The 19,518-nt window shown below is 40.5% G+C and overlaps 1 protein-coding gene across 12 annotated transcripts; it reads left to right on the top strand.

Annotated features, from left to right (window-relative positions):
- The first annotated feature begins 264 nt into the window (after positions 1–264).
- LOC131242107 (putative pentatricopeptide repeat-containing protein At1g74580) lies at positions 265–18,667 on the top strand. 12 transcript variants are annotated; one of them, XM_058240520.1, is made up of 5 exons: positions 266–2,663; positions 10,068–10,150; positions 10,257–10,383; positions 17,773–17,919; positions 18,467–18,667. In XM_058240520.1, the coding sequence occupies exons 1-3, from the start codon at positions 659–661 to the stop codon at positions 10,305–10,307; spliced, it is 2,139 nt and encodes a 712-aa protein (XP_058096503.1). In that variant the 5' UTR covers positions 266–658; the 3' UTR covers positions 10,308–10,383; positions 17,773–17,919; positions 18,467–18,667. The 12 variants fall into 12 exon arrangements, with proteins under 12 accessions (XP_058096504.1, XP_058096503.1, XP_058096508.1 ...); XM_058240524.1 differs by having other exon boundaries at positions 267–2,663; positions 10,285–10,383; XM_058240521.1 differs by lacking the exons at positions 17,773–17,919; positions 18,467–18,667 and adding an exon at positions 10,927–11,157 and having other exon boundaries at positions 265–2,663; positions 10,257–10,332.
- Positions 18,668–19,518: the final 851 nt, after the last annotated feature.

The raw sequence follows: 19,518 nt of genomic DNA, 5'->3' as shown, positions 1-19,518 counted from the left end.
TGCTGGGCGTGCCAAACAGATCAAGTGAACTTGTCTCGGGATATAGCAATCCCATGGATCTTAAACCAATCCACTGACACCACCATCATTACCTTAAAATTCATACTGCTAAAAAATGAAAAATACTCAATGGTCCTATTTCAGCAAATGAGTCTCCGAACCAGAGGTTATGATTTTTCAGCCACGTGTAGGATTTCTGAGTGCGTGTCAAACGTTATACTCTGTCAGAGTGTGAAATAACTCTCCCTTCTTTAATATGTTCTTGTGAGTGTCACTAATGATCAGGCGTCTCATACATTGGCCCAAGTGCTTCACAGATGAGGACCCGCCAACTACCAGGAGGGTGTGGGGTCTACCATATATGCATGTAACTCCATAGTTTGCTGCTGGCCCAGCAGCAGGATTCAGATCAGATGGTGGTGAGTGTTCATTCCTCCACACACCAGGATCTAGCGGAACCATTTTTCCAGGTGGACTAGGTTAGCTCCGGTCTCGCCCGGGCGAACCTGGTTTGTACTGGCCGAACCGGGGCCAGGACCAACCTCCCGTCGAGTTCCACCACCAGTTTTGGCGGGTAATTTGAAGACCTTTGGTTGGCGGTTTCCATCTCTTTTAAATTTGAACGAGAGAGAGAGAGAACTTTCAATGCTTCTGTCCCATGAATTCGGCCATTGAAACCCACAAAAGATTCCTCCGTCATCTCTTACACCACTGCCAGACCACTCTCCTGTCCCCCAATCATCTCTTCCAAATCCATACGCAACTCATCACTGCTGGCCACAACACCCACCAATCCCTTCTCTTCCCACTCCTCGACCTGTTCGCATCGAACCCTTCAACCGTTCGACACGCTGCTCTAATCTTCGACCGCATCCATCGCCCAGATGTTGCCACATGGCACGTCATGATTCGCCGGCATGCGTCCCTCAGCGACCCATGTCAGTCCCTTTCCTTCTTCAGAAGAATGCAGAAGGAAAGTGGAGATAACGACTGCCATCATCTTGATTACCCTTTTATATGTGCTTCTGTGGTCAAAGCTTGCGGTAGATTAATGGCAATCAGAGAAGGAAAATCAGTCCATTGCCATGCTCTTAGGCTTGGATTAGATTACAATCTCAATGTACAGAATACCCTCATTCACTTCTATCTTAATTCAGTGAATTCGATTTGCAGCGCTTGCAGTATGTTTGATAAAGTTACTCACAGAAACATTGTTACTGTTAACTGCATGATTTCTGGGATCATAAAGAACAAGCTTTTCAACATGGGTTTGAGTCTATTTAAGCAGGTTTTGGATGGGTCCATCGGTGCTGAGGGATTGAGAGGGAATGATGTTACTCTTCTGATTTTGGTTGCCGGGTGTGCAGAGTTTGGGGATTTGGGTGTTGGAAAATCTCTTCATGCCCATTGCTTCAAAGTGGCGACAATGGGGTTTTTGAGAAGTTCAGTCAGTAATGCACTTACCTATTTGTATGTGAAGTTTGAATGTATGGATGATGCAGCAAAGGTTTTTGAGGAGATGCCCCTTAGAGATTTGGTCTCTTGGAACACTATGATTGCAGGATATGGTAAGAACAGCGATTCTGATCGAGCAATAGCAATGTTCAAAGAAATGAGATGTCAAGGTTTAGAAGGTGACGAGCTGACTCTGGTTACCTTGATCTCAGCTTGTGCTCAGATTAGAGATCTTGATATGGGGAAGTGGGTTCATGCTCATTTGAAGAGAAGACAAATGGTTATAACCATTTCCATTGCAACCGCTCTGATTAGCATGTACTCTAAATGTGGGCTGATAAAGATTGCTAGAGAAGTCTTTGAGGAGATGTCGGATAGAAATATCATGACTTTTAATTCCATGATCTTGGGGTATGTTGACTGCGGATTCTATACCGAGGCATTGAGTCTCTTCAACACAATTCAATCTGAAAACCTGAAACCTGATGAGGTAACGATGCTGGGATTGATCTCAGCTTGCCGTAATTTTGGAGTAATGGATCATGGCCGGCAAATCCATTCATCCATAGAGCGCAATGGGCTGGATGACAGAATTGTTCTTTGCAATGCTCTCATAGACATGTATGCAAAATGTGGGAGCATGAGCAGAGCTAAGAGAGTATTTGATAAGATGACTGATAAAGATGTAATCTCATGGACCTCGATGATTGTAGGCTATGCCATCAATGGAGAAGGTGTGAAGGGCCTGGTTTCCTTTCAGCAAATGTGTTCTGCGAACATTGAGCCTAACAGCGTCACCTTCATAGGAGTTCTGTCTGCATGTGATCATGCTGGTTTGGTTGAAGATGGCTGGCACTTGTATGGAATCATGTGCAAGGAATATAGCATCGAGCCAAAGATTGAGCATTACGGATGCATGGTTGATATGCTTGCCCGTGCAGGATTGCTGGAGGAGGCGCATGAGTTTGTTAAGGGGATGAGAGTCGAGCCAAATGCAGTCATCTGGAGGATGTTGATAGGTGCTTGTAAAATTCATGGGGATGTTGATCTTGGGGCGAGTTTGGTAGACAGGCTCCTGGAGCTAAAGAAATTCAATGATCCAGAAGATTATGTTATTTCTTCCAACATGTTTGCGACAGCAGGAAAGTGGGATGATGCTTTGCGTGCAAGAAGGTTGATGTTGGCTCAGAAAATCCTCAAAACACCTGGTAGAAGCTTGATTGCCGGTGTAACAGAATAATTTTGGCTGTTGACAGTAGCCACTTCTCATTTTAGTTAATACTAAATTACACAACTGCAAGCATATCCATCAAATCCAACAGAAAAATAAATCATAATCCATACTTTCATTGAACAGTCTGGATCTTCACTTCTTTAAGCCTTACAATAGATCAATGAGTTAAGATACCTTGGCTCACGTTCTCACTCTTATCACTCTCCCTCATCTCATCAGCTCTGGCACATGCCATCTGCTAGGAGTACCGGATGGTCTGGGGTTGGTTCAGGCTTAGATTTTGAATATGTCCAACCGGTCTAACAGCTCAGGCTTATTCAAACTATTGATTTTTCCTGGCCATGCCCTGTCAATGGCACCTGGACCTGCAGGTTCCAGATGGACTGGGTCCAAATTAATGGGTCCAGGACCATCTTTTGGATCATTCACGAAATTGGGTCGGGTTCAGGTATAGCCTTTTGGACCCAGTTAAAAAATCCAGTGCAGTCAGGTTTTGGCCGGTTAAAGTTGGGTCAAGCTAGGTTTAATAGGGCCATGTCCACAATGTGACTTCCTGATAAACCTAAGATCAGTGAGCCCCTATTCTCCGTGTGGCATCTACTCCATCCATCCATTTTGCCAGCTCATTTTTTGAACGATCCCAAAAATAAGGCGGATCCACAACTCAAGTGGGCCACACCAAATGAAATGGTGAAAATTGAATGCCTATCGTTGAAACCTTCTTAGGGCTAGAGGATTTGTGTGTTTTCCTTTCATCCACGTTGGGGATCGCCTTATATGACCGGATTGCATGGACATATAATTATATAAACATAATTATGGCAGGCCCCAAGAAGTTCCAACGGTGGGCGTTTCTATCCAATTATTTCCGGTGTGATGGCCCATCGCTATTTCTCTTCGATCTCTCACGGTGTGATTGGGTAGTTTCCCCTCCCTAGACCTAGGAACGGACAGGGGTTCTGAGGGGCAACCGTGATGTATGGGTTTTATCCACACTGTCCATCCATTTTTCTGTATCATTTTAGGATACAAGCCTAAAACTCATGCAGTTCGAAGGCTCAAATGAACCACGCAGTGGGGATTAAACACTTACCGTTGAAAAGGTTTTTGGGGCCACAGAAGTTTTGGATCAAGCTGATATTTGTATTTTCCCTTGACCATGTCTATGTGACCTTATGAACATGTTGGATGGCAATTAACTGTTCACGGTGGGCCCTTGTAAGGTTTCAACAGTGGATGTCATTATAACTACAGCTTCCTGTGGTGTGGTCTACTTGAGTTCTGGATCTGCTTCATTTTTAGGTTTTGACTATAAAATAATATTTAAAAAATGAACGGACGGTGTGGATAAAACCCATGCATCACAGTGGCCCCTCAGAGCCTGTCTGTTCCTAGCTATTAGTAATCATCTGCGTCGGGTAGTCTCTCCCAAATGTACCTGGCGAGAGACGGACCCCACATTAATGTATATGTTTTATCCATGCCATCCGTCCATTTTGATAGATCATGTTGTGGCATCAACCCGTAAAAGGAGTCAGATCAAAGGCTTGAGTGGACCACACCATAGGAAGCAGTGATGACAGTGACGCCCACCGTTGAAACCTTCTTAGGGCCTATCCACCCTGTTTATAAGGTCACTAGACCTGTATGAAGGGAAAACATAAATATCAGCTTGATCGAAAACTTCTGTCGCCCCCGAGAAATTTTTAACAATAGGTGTTGGTGTGGTCCACTTGAGCCTCTGGTCTGCCTCCGCCTCCTTTTTTGGGACGCGGCTTTCGCAGGAAGTTCCAGCGCAAGGATGCTGGTGGGGCCCGTAGACATGTTTTTGATAAATCCCATCCGTCCATCCGTTTTTCGAGATCATTTAAGGAGTTGAGATCAAAAATTAGGTGTATATAGAACTAAAGTGGGACACACGAGTGGAAACAGTGATCATTCAGTGAGCACCGTTGAAGCATTTTTATGCCCAAAAATTATTGTATCAGTCTATATTTTTGGTTTTTTCACTTCATCCCATTGACAATGACCTTATAAACGGTTTAGATAACATATAAACATCAAGGTGGAGCCTGGGAAGACTTCAACGGTAGAAATTTCTTTCCCTAATTTTCCCTCTCGTGTGACCCACTTGAGTTTTTTATTCGCCTCATTTTTTGTGGCACGCCCTCGCAGGAACCTCCTGCGAAAGGCTTTCGCAGGAAATCCGCGTCCCCTTTTTTGGATCTTGTCCTAAAATGATATGCTTCGGATGAAACACATACATCAAGGTGGCCCACAGAACCCCTGCCAGGACCGTCCACCTCTAGCTAGGTACTGGTGGGGCAGTACCGAATCGGCGTCCCTCTAGTTCAAGTTTGAAGGATATCACCTGATGAATGGACTGGATATCGCACCCGTGCATCATACGTGTGCCGTTCGAAGCATCTCCATTTCAGAAGGGCGGGGCAATCCCTTCTGTTCCAACCAGGGATGGCGGAGACACCATGAAATCTCGGTGAGATCCGAAATCTACAAAAGAGAAGAAATCTCTCTCTCGATGGAGCTTTATTCGGGTTTCTCTGGTTACTGTAGCTACAGTATTTGAAATGGGTTTTATAGAACCTTTTTTCCCGTCATTATCACGACTCGATTAGTTCCTCAAGCCTCATTTTTTCTTAGATTGATTTATTGGGAAATGATGTTTTGCATTTATTCTCTATAGAAAATGTCTTCTTCTTTCATGGCTATGAGAATACGTGCGCTGGAATTGCAGGTTTCATCTGAAAGAAGCTTGGTAAGGGTTTGAGTGCATAGAGAAGTGGGGAAAAAAAGAAAGAAAATAAAAGAAAAGCTGTTTTTAATTCAAAAGATTTCCTGGGTTCTTTTGGATTCTAGTTATTCACCTTGTAATTCAATAAAATGGGCTTTTGTTTGTTTGTGTGAGTGATTTTGGAGAAGTTTTAAAGAAAATATGATGTATATATATTTTTAAATTCAATTGTTTTGATGGGTTCTTCTGGATTTTAGGATTTAGCTTGAAGTACAATAGAATGAGTTTTTTTTTTTTTCATGTCTGATTTTGGAGAAGGGTAAACAGAGAGAACTAAAAAGAACATCTCTCTTCTTCAATTAATTTGTTGGGCTTTGAGGGAACTTAGTTATTTAGCTATGAGTCTTGGAATGAGTCGTACGTTGCTCCCAAGACATGTAACTAGTGTCATAAAATGTCAGAAAGATCCTCTTAGAGCTCTAGAAATGTTCAATTCAGCTGCTAAGGAAGATGGGTTTAAGCATACATTGTTCACATACAAGTGCATGATCGAAAAACTCGGGTTTCATGGGGAGTTTGAGGCCATGGAGAATGTTTTAGCTGAGATGAGAATGAAGATTGAGAATGGTTTACTCGAAGGAGTTTACATCGGTGCAATGAGAAGTTATGGAAGGAACGGGAAGATCCAGGAGGCCGTGGATGTGTTTGAGAGGATGGATTTTTTCGACTGTGAGCCGTCCGTTAGATCCTACAATGCCATCATGAACATTTTGGTTGAGTTCAAGTACTTTGATCAAGCCCACAAAGTTTATTTGAGAATGCTGGATAAAGGGATTGTCCCTGATGTCTACACCTTCACAATTCGGATAAAGTCCTTTTGCAGAACGAACCGGCCAGATGCAGCACTCAGACTTCTTAAAAACATGCGCGATCAAGGACGTGAAGTCAATGCAGTTGTGTATTGTACAGTGCTTGGTGGCCTTTATAAACAGAACTATCGAGTCGATGCATGTGTTTTATTTGATGAGATGCTTGGGGAAGATGTATGTCCTGATATAGCTACTTTTAATAAGCTTATACACACCCTTTGTAAGAAAGGGGATGTTCGAGAAAGCAGTAAACTCCTCAACAAGATTCTCAAGAGGGGTGTGTCTCCAAATCTTTTTACGTTTAATATATTCATTCAAGGCCTTTGCAAAAAAACGAATCTGATGGAGGCTGTTTGTTTTTTGGATTGTATGGGTAGAAAGGGTTTAGCTCCTGATGTCGTCACATACAATACAATTATTTGTGGCTTGTGCAAAAGCTTTAAGGTTGTGGAGGCTGAGAACTATCTGCATAAAATGGCGAATGAAGGATGTGCTCCTGATGATTTCACCTATAACACGATTATTGATGGATATTGCAAGATGGGTCTGGTCCAAAATGCATGTAGGCTTCTGAATGATGCAATTTTCAAGGGGTTTGTACCTGATCATGTAACTTATTGCTCCCTAATAAACGGATTGTGCCTGGAAGGTGATATAGATAGGGCAATGGAGGTATTTAATGAGGCTGTTGGAAAAGGACTGAAGCCAGATGTTATTATCTACAATTCTCTAGTCAAAGGGTTGTCTCAGCAAGGCCTTATTTTGCAAGCATTGCGGCTGATGAACGATATGTCAGAGAATGGTTGCAGCCCAAACATATGGACCTACAATATAGTTATAAATGGGTTGTGCAAGATAGGCTATGTGTCCGACGCCAATAATCTCATGAATGACGCCATCACCAAAGGCTACCTGCCTGACATTTTTACCTTTAATACGCTGATCGATGGCTACTGTAAGCAGTTGAAGTTGGATAGTGCGATGAAGATTATTGAAAGGATGTGGACCCACAGTGTTACTCCCGATGTGATCACCTATAACTCCGTGTTGAATGGCCTATGCAAGGCTGGGAAGGCTGCTGATGTCCTGGAAATATTCAAAGAAATGGTGGCAAAGGGGCTTGTTCCCAATGTTATCACCTATAACATACTGATAGAGAGCCTGTGCAAAGCACACAGTGTAAAAGAAGCTTCCAATTTGCTAGTGAAGATGGCCAACGAGGGATTGACTCCGGATGTTGTTAGTTTCAGCACATTGATTCATGGCTTTTGCGAGAATGGTGATCTTGAGGGAGCCTACCAGCTTTTCAGAAAAATGGATCAAGTTACCTTCTCTCCCACAATCGATACATATAATATAATGATGAATGCATTTTTTGGGAAACTCAATGCTCGTATGGCGGAAGAAATTTTTCATGAGATGGGTAAGAAAGGTTGCTTGCCTGATGCTCTCACTTATCGCATCCTGGTTGATGGTTTCTGTAAGATAGGAAATATTGATCGGGCAAACAAATTCCTCATAGAAGCAGTTGATAAGGGATTCATTCCTTCTATGATGATTTTTGGGCGGGTGCTCAACTGCCTGTGTGTGAACAATAGAGTTAACGAGGCTGTTGGTATTGTTCACATCATGGTGAGCAAGGGCGTGGTCCCTGAGGTTGTGAATACCATCTTTAGTGCTGATAAGAAGGAGGTGGCTGCACCGAAGATACTTGTGGAGGAACTGTTAAAGAAGGGTCATATAATTTATGAGGCATACGAACTTCTTTATGATGGGATTAGAGATAAGAAGCTATTAAGAAAAAGGCATCGCATGAAGCATTCCTAAAACATACCTAGTTGGGCATGCGACACTGTCAGGTGTCGAAGCAGATGTGGCAGAAGCATGAGTTGGTGCAATCGATCCAAGGGAAGAAGTGGTACGCCAGGGGCAATCCATTTATGTTCTCATCCATCAAGGGGCTGTTCAGGTTAGCCTTGTTTAGCACCCTCTTTCCTTCAATCATATTATTTTCCTCAGACTTCTCATTGTGCTATGTTTTCTCCAATGCTATTTATGCTGTGTTACTCCCCTTTTGTATTAGAACTAGGTGAATGCGAGATCGTCATCACCATCATCGTCTTATCATTTTCACATAATTTGGGGTTTGCTTTTTACTGATAGATGAGCACAGGTTTTATAATCAACATCCTGCCAAACAGGCAGACATCAACCTTCCTCTTTTACCCAGACTCTGGAAACGGCCGCACTATAGGCATGCAAAGAATGCTAGATACCCACTGCTTAAAAGAAAATTTTTAATTGGTTATCAATAAAAAAATAGTTTATCTGGGCACTTGTTTTAGTAATATAGTACATAATTATAGGAAGAATCTAGATTTCTGCTGAAGAGGTGGGGGAATTGACCTCCCTGTTGGATCACATCAAATTTTGCTATCCAGCCTTTGGTGAAAAGGACAAGTTGTGTTGGCAGTTGGAGAAGTCGGGATGCTTCTTGGTCCATTTGAGGAAGTGGTGTTAACTCTAGCGCCACCATTTTTATTTGGTCTTACCGTGCTCCACTGAAAGCTGTGGCTTTTGCTTGGTTGGTTGGCTGAGGCTAGGTTTTGACAGTGGACAACCTTCGGAAGAAGGGAATGATCCTCCCAAATGTTTGCCTTATGTGTATGGCTGATTCAGAAACTGTTAGCCACCTCTTTATGCATTGCCCGGCAGCCTCCTTTTTGTGGAATATCATCCTATCCATGTTCCAGGTCATGTGGGTCTGCCCAAACTCCATGGATTTATTCCTATTGTCTTGGCACAGGGAGAAGCTCAAAGAGGACTTGAAAATCCTCTGGCGTCTATATCTCTTGTGGGGTATTGGGCCATCTAGGAAGAGAGAAATGGGAGATGCTTTAGGAACATGAGCCACTTCATGGGAAGTGTAATGTTGAAAGCTAAGGGCCTGGTTATTGCATGGGCCTCAAACTTTAAAGGGGAAATTGATTATTCTTTTTTTCATGTAATTAGTTGGGTGGCTGCCCATCTTATGTACAGTTTTTGCCTTTTGGCGTTTTGTCTATAACACACTTTTGTGACCTTTCAAAAAGAAGAAGAAGAAGAAGAAAACGGATGTGTAGCTGACCCCAATTAGTTGGGATAAGGCTTATTTGATGATGAAGACAATGAGCCGGACGAGGGGATTTAATGATTTTCCTATTGTTTGGATAAATGTGCCAAATAGGAGTTCACCCCTTTTTTGTAGTTTAATTATATAGTCTTTGTTGTTTTCAGTACTTGGGAGTCCTGTCACTTCGGGGGCATTTGGATCGTAAGTTACTTAAGATAAGCTACTTATGCCTCAGGTAGCTTATCTTCTACTTATTAAGCAGAGAAGTATGTTTGGTAAACAACATACTTATCAGCTTCTCCTCTCTTTTTTCTCTCCTGATGACTCTCTTCAACCACTTGTGAAAAGTAGAAAGGCTAAAAAAATTAACTGAAGTGATTAAGTAATTTTAAGTAAAAAAGTTACTTATAACTAATCATAAACCAAACTTATCTGAAATAAGTTATCTACTGCTGTAAGTAGAAAAAGTAACTTATTTGGTGGTATCCAAATGGGCCCTTACAATGAATTGCACTTCCATTGGAGGCAGAGTGCTGCTTATGTGTCTGAATAAGCGCCGTATAGATACATGCATTCATGTGCTCGTGCATCCCTTCAATATGCATATAGTGCCTCTAACTATGGTATAAGTTCCTTGATTTACAGTTCTTGCACTGGGGGATCTGACTATGACAATTGCAGAAGCAACGCCTCCCATTTATTCATCTGGGGTCATTTTTCCTTCCAAGGTTGGTTTCTAGTAATATCAGTCATTTCATCCATGTTTTCTACTGCCTGAACAATTCTTTTGTAGGATTCATTAACAGCTGCATGTGCATGTTTATTGCTCAACAGATGAATTTGATTCGTGTCTACTTGACAGGAGACGGTTGTCAGATGTTTTGAGAAGCGTGACTAGGCTTTCATCAATGTCTGTGATCTAACATTGTACCCTCAGCTTAATATGAAATGCCTTGTTGAGGTATACTCTCTAGCTGTACTTCATGGTTTTCTTTATTAACTTCTTTGTGCAAAAGAATGTTTTGTCTCTAACTAGACTTGAAAGGGACATGTGCCAAACTTCGAAGGTGCTGGCCTCATCATCTTCAACCGCCACTGAACATTAAATAGTCTGAAGGAAAAAATCAACCAAATTTCACAAGCCACCTTATACCTGACAAAGAGGCTTTCAAAAAGCGCTGCAAGGAACGACTAGGAAGAAAATTTGCCGTTTGTTGACTACTTCTTGATTTTTTTATTCAAATGGTTTTTGCACCAGGAACCTAAACATGCCCTAATATTATTACTTTCAAAGAATTTTCTTGTTTCCATCATAGTGTTGTATTATAACATAAACAGGTTTGTTAACTGACCAAGGATAGGGCCTTAGATAGGATTGACTGCCTAAATGTGATTTGTAAAGACAACCCAATTAGGTGGGTGTCTTGGTACAATGCTTTGATGATGGATGTTGTATTATATAGTTATGTTACATGGCTATTACAATCCAATGTTCTATTTTCAGGAGAACTAGGATTTCAAAAGGTTAAATGAGATGCTGGAGGACATTGGAAAGAAGCTTTCAAATAATGGGCCGTACGATTACGTTGGATATGAAGTGCTGTTGTTTTCATGTTTCTGTTTTTCCTAACCGTCCTTTTCTTTGTACACTTGTAACCATTCAATTACTTGAAAAGAAGTTGAGAATTTTCAGTGCATGGTTGCCACCGACAGTCAAATATATAATTTTCATCGAGATTGATTTCGTTGAACTGAAGAATTAAGTGATGAGGAAATGATTTTACTGGATTTTCTTTTTTCGTGACAGTCTATTTCTATATTTAAAGTGTAAGTCGAACTTGATGGCGGATTAAAAAACAAACAACATAAAAAGATTGTAACGATTACTTGAGTAGAAAATGATCTTCTTAGTATATTTCTTCATTGATTGGCTTCTCCAGGGTATTGAGGCCTCCGGATTTTCTCCACCTTTTTATCCCATCCTGGAATTTTCAAAGGTGATTCCATCAATGTAATAATCATATGGGCCTCCAAACAAACACATGAAACTGTAGATATTTGCTTTAATTTTTCATGATATCAGCAAAATAATAATAATATTCTTCTCATCATTTTGACAAGTTCTTCCTGATGACCAGAGGCGGCTGTTGCTTCTTTCACCTTTTGCTTGCAATCCTTTCTATTTTCTTTGTTTTTTATTTATTTATTTATTTTATATGCGGATTTGAAAACTTCAATACAAGAGTGGCAGAAGAGCGACAGTAGGGAGTGCAATTTATGTGATTTTTGAGAGGTGGCCCATGTAGAGTGGGCTATGGACTAGGGTACAACAAATTGCAGGTCTCTAGAGGAAATATATGATCCTCCACGCGAGTGTATAGACCTTAGCGGCGCCCAGCTCATAGTTTGGTGATCCGGACTGTTGATCTGATGAGTGCCATGTTGTATGAATCATGCCACAAAAACCTCCCTGGTAGAACCAATTTCATGCAAATTGGATTAGCAATGCATCAAGAACGGCATTGGGAACCAAATGGTACACCGTTCTAGTTCAATGAGGAAGAGAAAATTACAGCGAATGAACTGTATTTCTCTATTCCTTGTTGGACTAGAACTGTACCGTTTGGTTCCTGAATTGTTCTTGATGTGTTGCTAATCCAGTTTGCATGAAGCCAGCTGCTTTGCTAACCAACATGTGTGCATTGAGTAGCTTTTATACACGGCACATCATATGTGCCATAATCATACAAGATCGAATCCATCCATCAAGAGGGACACTGTGTTGATGTCCTGTCCAAAGAATCAGGTTGGACCACTGATTAGGTGGGCCATGACTTAGAAACAAGAGTATGGATGAAGTTTTCTAAGCTGTACACTTGTTTCTAACATAGTGGCCCATGTCGCGCGAAGGTCTGAATGGTCTAACACACCCGATGGACAGCTTTGATTTTGCACCCACCTGCACGTTAGAATATATGGTGGCATGACAATGGTATGCCTTGTATATTGGCTTAGCAAACCTCTCAAAGCTAACGATTTTGGATTTTGGAAAAGAGCCTTGCTAAGCCCACACGCTAATGTGCCGGCAATGGCACTTGGGCTTGAGATGAAAGCAGTCCAGTAGATGGTTCCAACGTTTTCATTCTCTGATGTAAAAATCAAGCCGGTCAACCCAACAGATGGAACATGAGTTACAAAGAAATGGAAGGATTAGAAGACATTGTGGCCCAGCTGAGAAAGATGCTAGCCAAGTGATCGAGATCCATGTGATGGACGCCTTGGATCTCATGATCATGAGCCATGCAGCACAGGCGGACGAGTGAAATAACATCTTAAAAAGCAAGGGATTTAGAGGTGAGAAAGTGAAGGGCATGTGACCATGATAGGATCCAGCATATGAACTGTCCTTGTTGCTGCTAATTAAAGGTTTTGTATCTTCTAATTTGGGGGAATCAGGGCATCGTCATCCACGTTGGACCCATGAAATCCACGGTTTGGATCATGGTCTCAAGATTAGGGCGAGTCTATGCGAACTCAGCCAAGTCCAGTGGTCTTGGTCGGACCTGTTCCGGTTCAATACTTGGAATCGGTCGAACTTCCACGAGAGAGATCTTTTTACCACATGATATGTGAAGGTCTCAAGTCGAAGCAGTTGGACTACAATCTACAGTCCAGCCAGCAATAACTTTAATTGTATCATGTGCTTGCAACATCCAACCCTTCTAATAGGTTGGGCCCACCATTAGGATAAACTTGTGCAAAAATCAGCCCCATACATTCATCTGGTGGGCCATACCATTGTAAACAATTTCTACCCATTGCCAAATAACAAATACAAATGTGGTCCCCAATAAGACTGGATAGGCTGATTTTTTTCACAAGGTGATCTTCATGACGCAGACAAGCCATTGGACTGTTTGGATGCCACACACACAAGAAAGGTTGGAACTTATTCACTGAGTCCATGGTTACTTGGGGTCCAGTTGGACTCAAGATTAGAACCTTCCAGTACACTCACCAGAGGAAATTTTCAGTTAAGATGCAGGAGAGAGAAATGCAAGTCACATGCAAAAGGCATTTTATTTCTTGTAACAAACAGGCAAGAAGTATTGTAAATAGCAGCAGACTCTTATGCAGCAGCAGAACGTAAGAGTGCTTGTGCCGAAAGTGAGAATTGTAGGAGACTAAACCAACACAGCGGAATTGTGTTGCCTGCTCAATGGTTTAGTTTCCTCCAATATCTCACATCCGACTTTTGCAATTAGAGGCCTTCTACATCTCTTCTACCAAAAGCTCTATCCTTCGCCCTCACATTTTTCATTACAGCTCTCAGAAAGAATGGGTGTTGAGGCCGGAAGTAAGTATTGTAGGATACTGAACCTTGGAACGTCACATTGCATGTGTCATACGGTTCAGTTTCCTCCAATATCTCATCTCCGACCTTCACTGATTTGGTCTTCACCATTCCTATCACTCAACTCTTAAAAAGAATGGTCATTGAGGCCATAAGTGAGTATTGCAGGAGACTGAACCTCAAATAGCGCAACTGCATCTGCAGTGTCAGTTACCTACAATGTCTCATCTTTGGTCTTCACTGCTCCATCATTCCACCCTTAGAAAGAGCGAGTGTAGGGGACGGAAGTGAATATTATAGGAGGCTGAACTTCAGATTGTGCCATTGCATCTGCAAAGGTTTACCTTTACTGATTTGGTCTTCACTGCTCCATCATTCAACTCTCAGAAAAGGAATGAGTGTAAGGACAGAAGTGAGTATTGTAGAAACTGAACCTCAGAAAGTGCCATTGCAGATGCAAATGTTCGGTTTTCTCCATTATCTCATCTCCGACCTTCACTGATTTGGTCTTCGCTGCCCCATCATCCGTGACTTTTGTTTTTCATTAATGTCTACAGAATAACTTCTAAGTTTTTCATTAATGTCTACATAATAACTTCTAAGTTGGAACAGCTGCCATAAATCTCAACTCAATTCTCTCAATGCATAGATATATAGATAGACAATGGTAATTGTTAGAGATCACGTGCGTGCGTGCGTGTGTGTGTGTGTGTGTGTGGAGAGTAGATAACACGTGTTTAAAATTTTTGAAGTCTAATTCCATATTCTGCTATATGAAAAGGAAAAAAAAGAAGGATAAATCTCATTCAATCCGTTACTTAACAAGGGATAGTTTCTAGAAGTAGCCCATAAAGGACCCTTCTTTTCTTTTTCTTTCTTTTTTTCTTTCCTTCTTCTTCTCCCAACAATTGGATTCGTTTTCTCCATCTGATACTATTTACAATTTCCTCTCAGTTTCAAAATAAGGACTATTTCTTATTCATATTCAACATAATTTTCCTTTCAGGGAAAAAAGAATGGAGTTGCATACATCAAGTTAAAACAAATACCATTCACATGTATATATATATAAAAGGCAAATATCCTAAGAAACTTTTCATTTCTCATGGAAAAGCCAAAACTCAAAACAGGACATTACCATGGTTTGCCTATGTTGAAGTGATAAAGTCCCTTGATATACATTGATACACCACACTCTGACAGCTTAAGCTTTTGGAGTAAATGGTTATTTGACATGGTATCAAAGCGAAAGATCATATGTTCGAATCTCGAGAGCAGCAAATATGCATCGCTAATATATTATTCTCCCATGGGGGGTCAGGAAAATCAGGTCCGGCCTAGGGATCGGGAAATCAAGCCCGGCCTATTTATAGTGTGAGCATCCCTCCACCCTTGTCAGTATGTTCCCGTGCGGAGTTCTCACCTCGCACGTGCAGGGGGGTGTTAAAGTGATAAAGTCCCTTGATATACATTGATACACCATACTCTAACAGCTTAAGCTTTTGGAGTGAATGGTTATTTGACAGCCTGCATGTACAAAACCAAGAAGATCATCAAAATTCTGTCTGAACCCAATGGTGTAGCCTAATTGTATTCGAGGGAGCACTCATAATCATCTTCAGTGGTGTATGCATTGCTCTTTACTGATGGGCTTTGCCAAGAACTTCCATGAGGCACCACATCCCGCTGCCCATTTGCCATGAAATGTTGTAGGTTGCAGTCATCGTGGTACACCCTCCCACTTATCTCCAAGCATATGCTGTTAAGTGGTCTCATGTTCTGTTTTCCTCTGTCTGGGTTCTTGACTGTCCCAGGGTCCACAGAAATGGGTTAGTTATTTAGTTAAACTATAAGATATTTAGATGGTAAAATTGCAAAAATTGCACGATAAATTCATGAGAAATTAAAAACTGACAAGATTTTGAAAATCTTGTGATATTCTCATGATAATATCATTTAATGAATTTCCCTCGAAAATATTGTGAGATTTTAAAAACTCAGCAACATTTGTCACATTGGTGTCGTACAAAGATATTTTAAGAGATCTGAAACATCTTTAGAAGTAACGAGTTGACTTGTGTATGTGTTTCATGTGATGCAGGACATGAAATTCCAATATGATATGCAAGATCTCAGGCTTAAGATCACGTTAGTTCAGAAACAATTACACAAATTCCATATCTCACACAAAAGTCCAAACATTCAATTAAGGAGAATTTATGCGGGTCCAGGCCTACACATGATAGGGCTGGATCAATAAAATTTATGAACTAAACGATGCTCAAAGATAAGAAATAATCATTCACACAGGCATAGTAATCAACCCCTAATCTAAGGGATTTACCAATTTCAATTCAGGGAATCCTAGGGTAAGAATAAGGATAGAATTTGGAGATTTAGGACCATCTAGAGTTAGGGTTTATGAAAAACAAATATGAGAAAGTAAAGGAGAGGGAAACCTGAACTAGAAGACGGTTGTCACGTGCGGACCATGAGTGAGGCCTGACGCACGTGTGCTCGTGTTCGTCCGCACGTGTGTGGGGCCCACGTACCCAAAATCGTCTCTTTGGGGTTGGTTGGACAAGCTTGGGCTTTAAAACTCCCAAATTTCACGTCGATCTGAGCTACAGTTTGGGCGTGGTACTCCATCGAAGTTTCAGCCCTCCTGCAGGGCCAGATTCAGAAAATCCGTTGAAGAAAGGGAATTTGATGTAATAAGGGATAGATTTGTAGCGCAAATGATTATGGGAGATGAGAAAGGTGGATGGTATAAGACGGGTGATAGAGATGACGATGGATGGAGGTGAATCGGGATAGATGTGGCTTCGCACTATGGTAGTTAACCCTTCTAAGAAAGGAGGGCTTCGCACCTAATTAGGCTTCACAACTCAGAGAGTAGGAAAACACATAAATTTTTTTTAATCTTCAATGAATCAAAAGAATTACAAGGGGTGCATATTTATAGGAAAACCCTATACCCCAAAACTTGCGCCATGTGCGCAACCTATTACTTGACGATGAAGTAAACTAAAATAAAAATCAAACAAAAAAATCTAAAGCGTTCATGATGTTGTAAATAATAACAATAAGCAAAACCTAAAATATGAAATCAATCTGACTAGTGGGCTATGACTATGAGATCCTATGGTGGGCTTTTCTTGATTGTCGGGCCGACTCTTTTGAATCAAAACTTCGTCTCCTAACTAGGAGGTCCTCCCTGGACGTCGTCATTGATCTATATCGACGGTGGGGTCCTCCTTCTGGCGTATGTGCATAGGGGGCGGCGTGCGTGCACATGTGCGCGTGATGTCCCCATCACCATGATTGAAGTTTGAGACAATGCAATGAGAAATGATAGTAAGAGATGAGTTTTTAGTGGTGGAAGGTATTTTGGCTATGTAGTTTATTGACCATCATTTCCAAGTTTAGTGACCATAGCTTGCTTCTTAGTGAGCATACTAAATATTTCCTATATAACAGGATAAAAGGATGCGTAGTGGACCCCAATTAGTTGGGATGAGGCTTAGATGATGATGATGATAAACTGGACGAAAGGATGTGATGATTTTCCTATTGTTTGGATAAAAGTTCCAAATAGGATTCCACCCTTTCTCTTTTTTTCTTTTTTATTATTATTATTATTATTATTATTATTTAGTTTAATTATATAGTCCTTGTTATTTTCAGAACTTGGGAGTTCCGTCACTTACAATTCATTGCAATTCCATTGAAGGCCGTGTTGCTTATGTATATGTATGTATTTGAATAAGCACTTTATATATACATGCATTTATGTGTGCTTGTGCATCCCTTCAGTATGCATATATTGCTCCTAACTATGTTATAAATTCTGTAATTTATATTTCTTACATTGTGGCAATTGAAGAAGCAACACATCCCATTTATTCATTTGGGGTCATTTTCCCTTCCAAGGTCAGTTTGTAATATCAGTCATTTTCATCCATGTTTTCTACTGCATAAACTATTCTTCCTTAGGAATCATTAACTGCTAGACGTGCATGTTTATTACTCAACAGTAGACCGGAGACGGCATTCAGATGTTTTGAGAAGCACAACTATGCCTTCATCAATGTCTATGATCTAACATTACACCCTCTGCTTACCATGAAATGCATTGTTGAGGTATGCTTTCTAGCTGCACTTCATGGTTTAACTTCTTTGTCCAAAAGAATGTTTTGCCTCTATACTTGAAAGGGCCCACGTGCCAACCTTCGAAGATGCCAGCCTCATCATCTTCAACCACTAGTGAACATCAAATAATCTGGAAAAAAAAATTGACCGAATTTCACAAGCTGCCCTATACCCGATAAAGAGGTTATTGAAAGCGCTGAAAGGAACAACAATTAAGAAAAAAATTCTCCATATGTCAACTACTTCCAATTTATTGATTTTTAGCTTCATACAGTTTTCGTGCCAGGAATATAAACATGCCCTAATATTATTTACTTCAAAGAGTTTTCTTGTTTTTATCATAGTGTTGCAATATAACATAAACAGGCTTGTTAACTTACTAAGGATATGGCCTTAGTATTGACTGCGGAAATGTGATTTGTAAAGCAGACCCCAATTAGTTGGGTTTCCTGGGACAATGCTTTGATGATGGTGATGATTAATGTTGTATTATATAGTTTTGTTACATGGCTATTACAATCCAATTTTCTATTTTCAGGAGAACTAGGAGTTTGAAAAGTAATATGAGATGCCGGTGGACACTGCAAATATGATTTCAAATACTGGTTGCAAGATTACATTGAATATGAAGTGTTGTTATTTTCATTTTTTTGTTTTTCCAAACCGTCCATTTTTTTTGTACACTTATAACCACAATTATTTGAAGTAGAGAATTTTTAGTGTGTGGTTGTTGCCGACAGTCAAATCTATAATGTTCATCGAGATTGATTTCATTGAACTGAAGAATTAAGTGGTGGGGAAATGATTTTACTGCATTTTCTTTGTTCTATCTCCCTTTTTTTTTTTGGTGGCAGTTCATTTCTATATGAGTGTAAGGGCTTGTTTGTTTTGCCAATTACCCCGGCAATGTAAAAGAATAGTGTTATCATTATGATTTTACCACCGTCAAACCAAACACAAGAATCGTCAGTCAAATGCAGATGCTTTCAGGAGATGTGTAAATGAATTTGTAATCATTACACCCTTTCATCGTATTCCGTGAAAATTTTGAATTCAAACTGTGACATCAGTATATAAATGTGATGATTTGACATTAAAACAATGAAAAAAATGCCATCATTGTGATTTTTTCAACAATAAACCAAACACGGGAATCAACAGTCAAATGTAGATGTTGTTGTCAGGAGACGGGGAATTTGTAATCATTGTACATTTCCTTTACATTACCATGATAATTGGTGAAGCAAACAGGCCCTAAGTTGACGGCGTATTAAAAAGCAAACAATATAAAAAGATTGTAAGGATTACTTGAGAAGAAAACCATCTTCTTAATAATTTATTTCGTCATTGATTAGTTTCTTCAGGCTATTAGCAGTGATAGCTCTTCATCAAGGCCTCCTGATTTTCACTTTTAAAAAATCTCATCTGGAATTTTCAAAGGTGATTCCATCAATGTAATAATCATATGGGCGTCCAAGCAAACCCATGAAGCAGTAGATATGTTCTTTTATTAAGGAAATCAGAAAAATATCATCTTGTTATCATTTTGACGAGTTCTCCCCGAAGACCAGGGGTGGCTATCGTTTCTTT

The sequence above is a fragment of the Magnolia sinica genome, chromosome 4, assembly GCF_029962835.1.
Source record: "Magnolia sinica isolate HGM2019 chromosome 4, MsV1, whole genome shotgun sequence".
In the NCBI taxonomy this organism is placed as follows: Eukaryota; Viridiplantae; Streptophyta; class Magnoliopsida; order Magnoliales; family Magnoliaceae; genus Magnolia; species Magnolia sinica.
Note: the sequence above shows the minus strand (reverse complement) of the source record. Positions and strands in the feature narration are given on the sequence as shown.

Coding starts and splice junctions, on each gene's coding strand:
- LOC131242107 (XM_058240518.1), top strand. CDS start 5,840: ATGAGTCTTGGAATGAGTCGTACGTTGCTCCCAAGACATGTAACTAGT.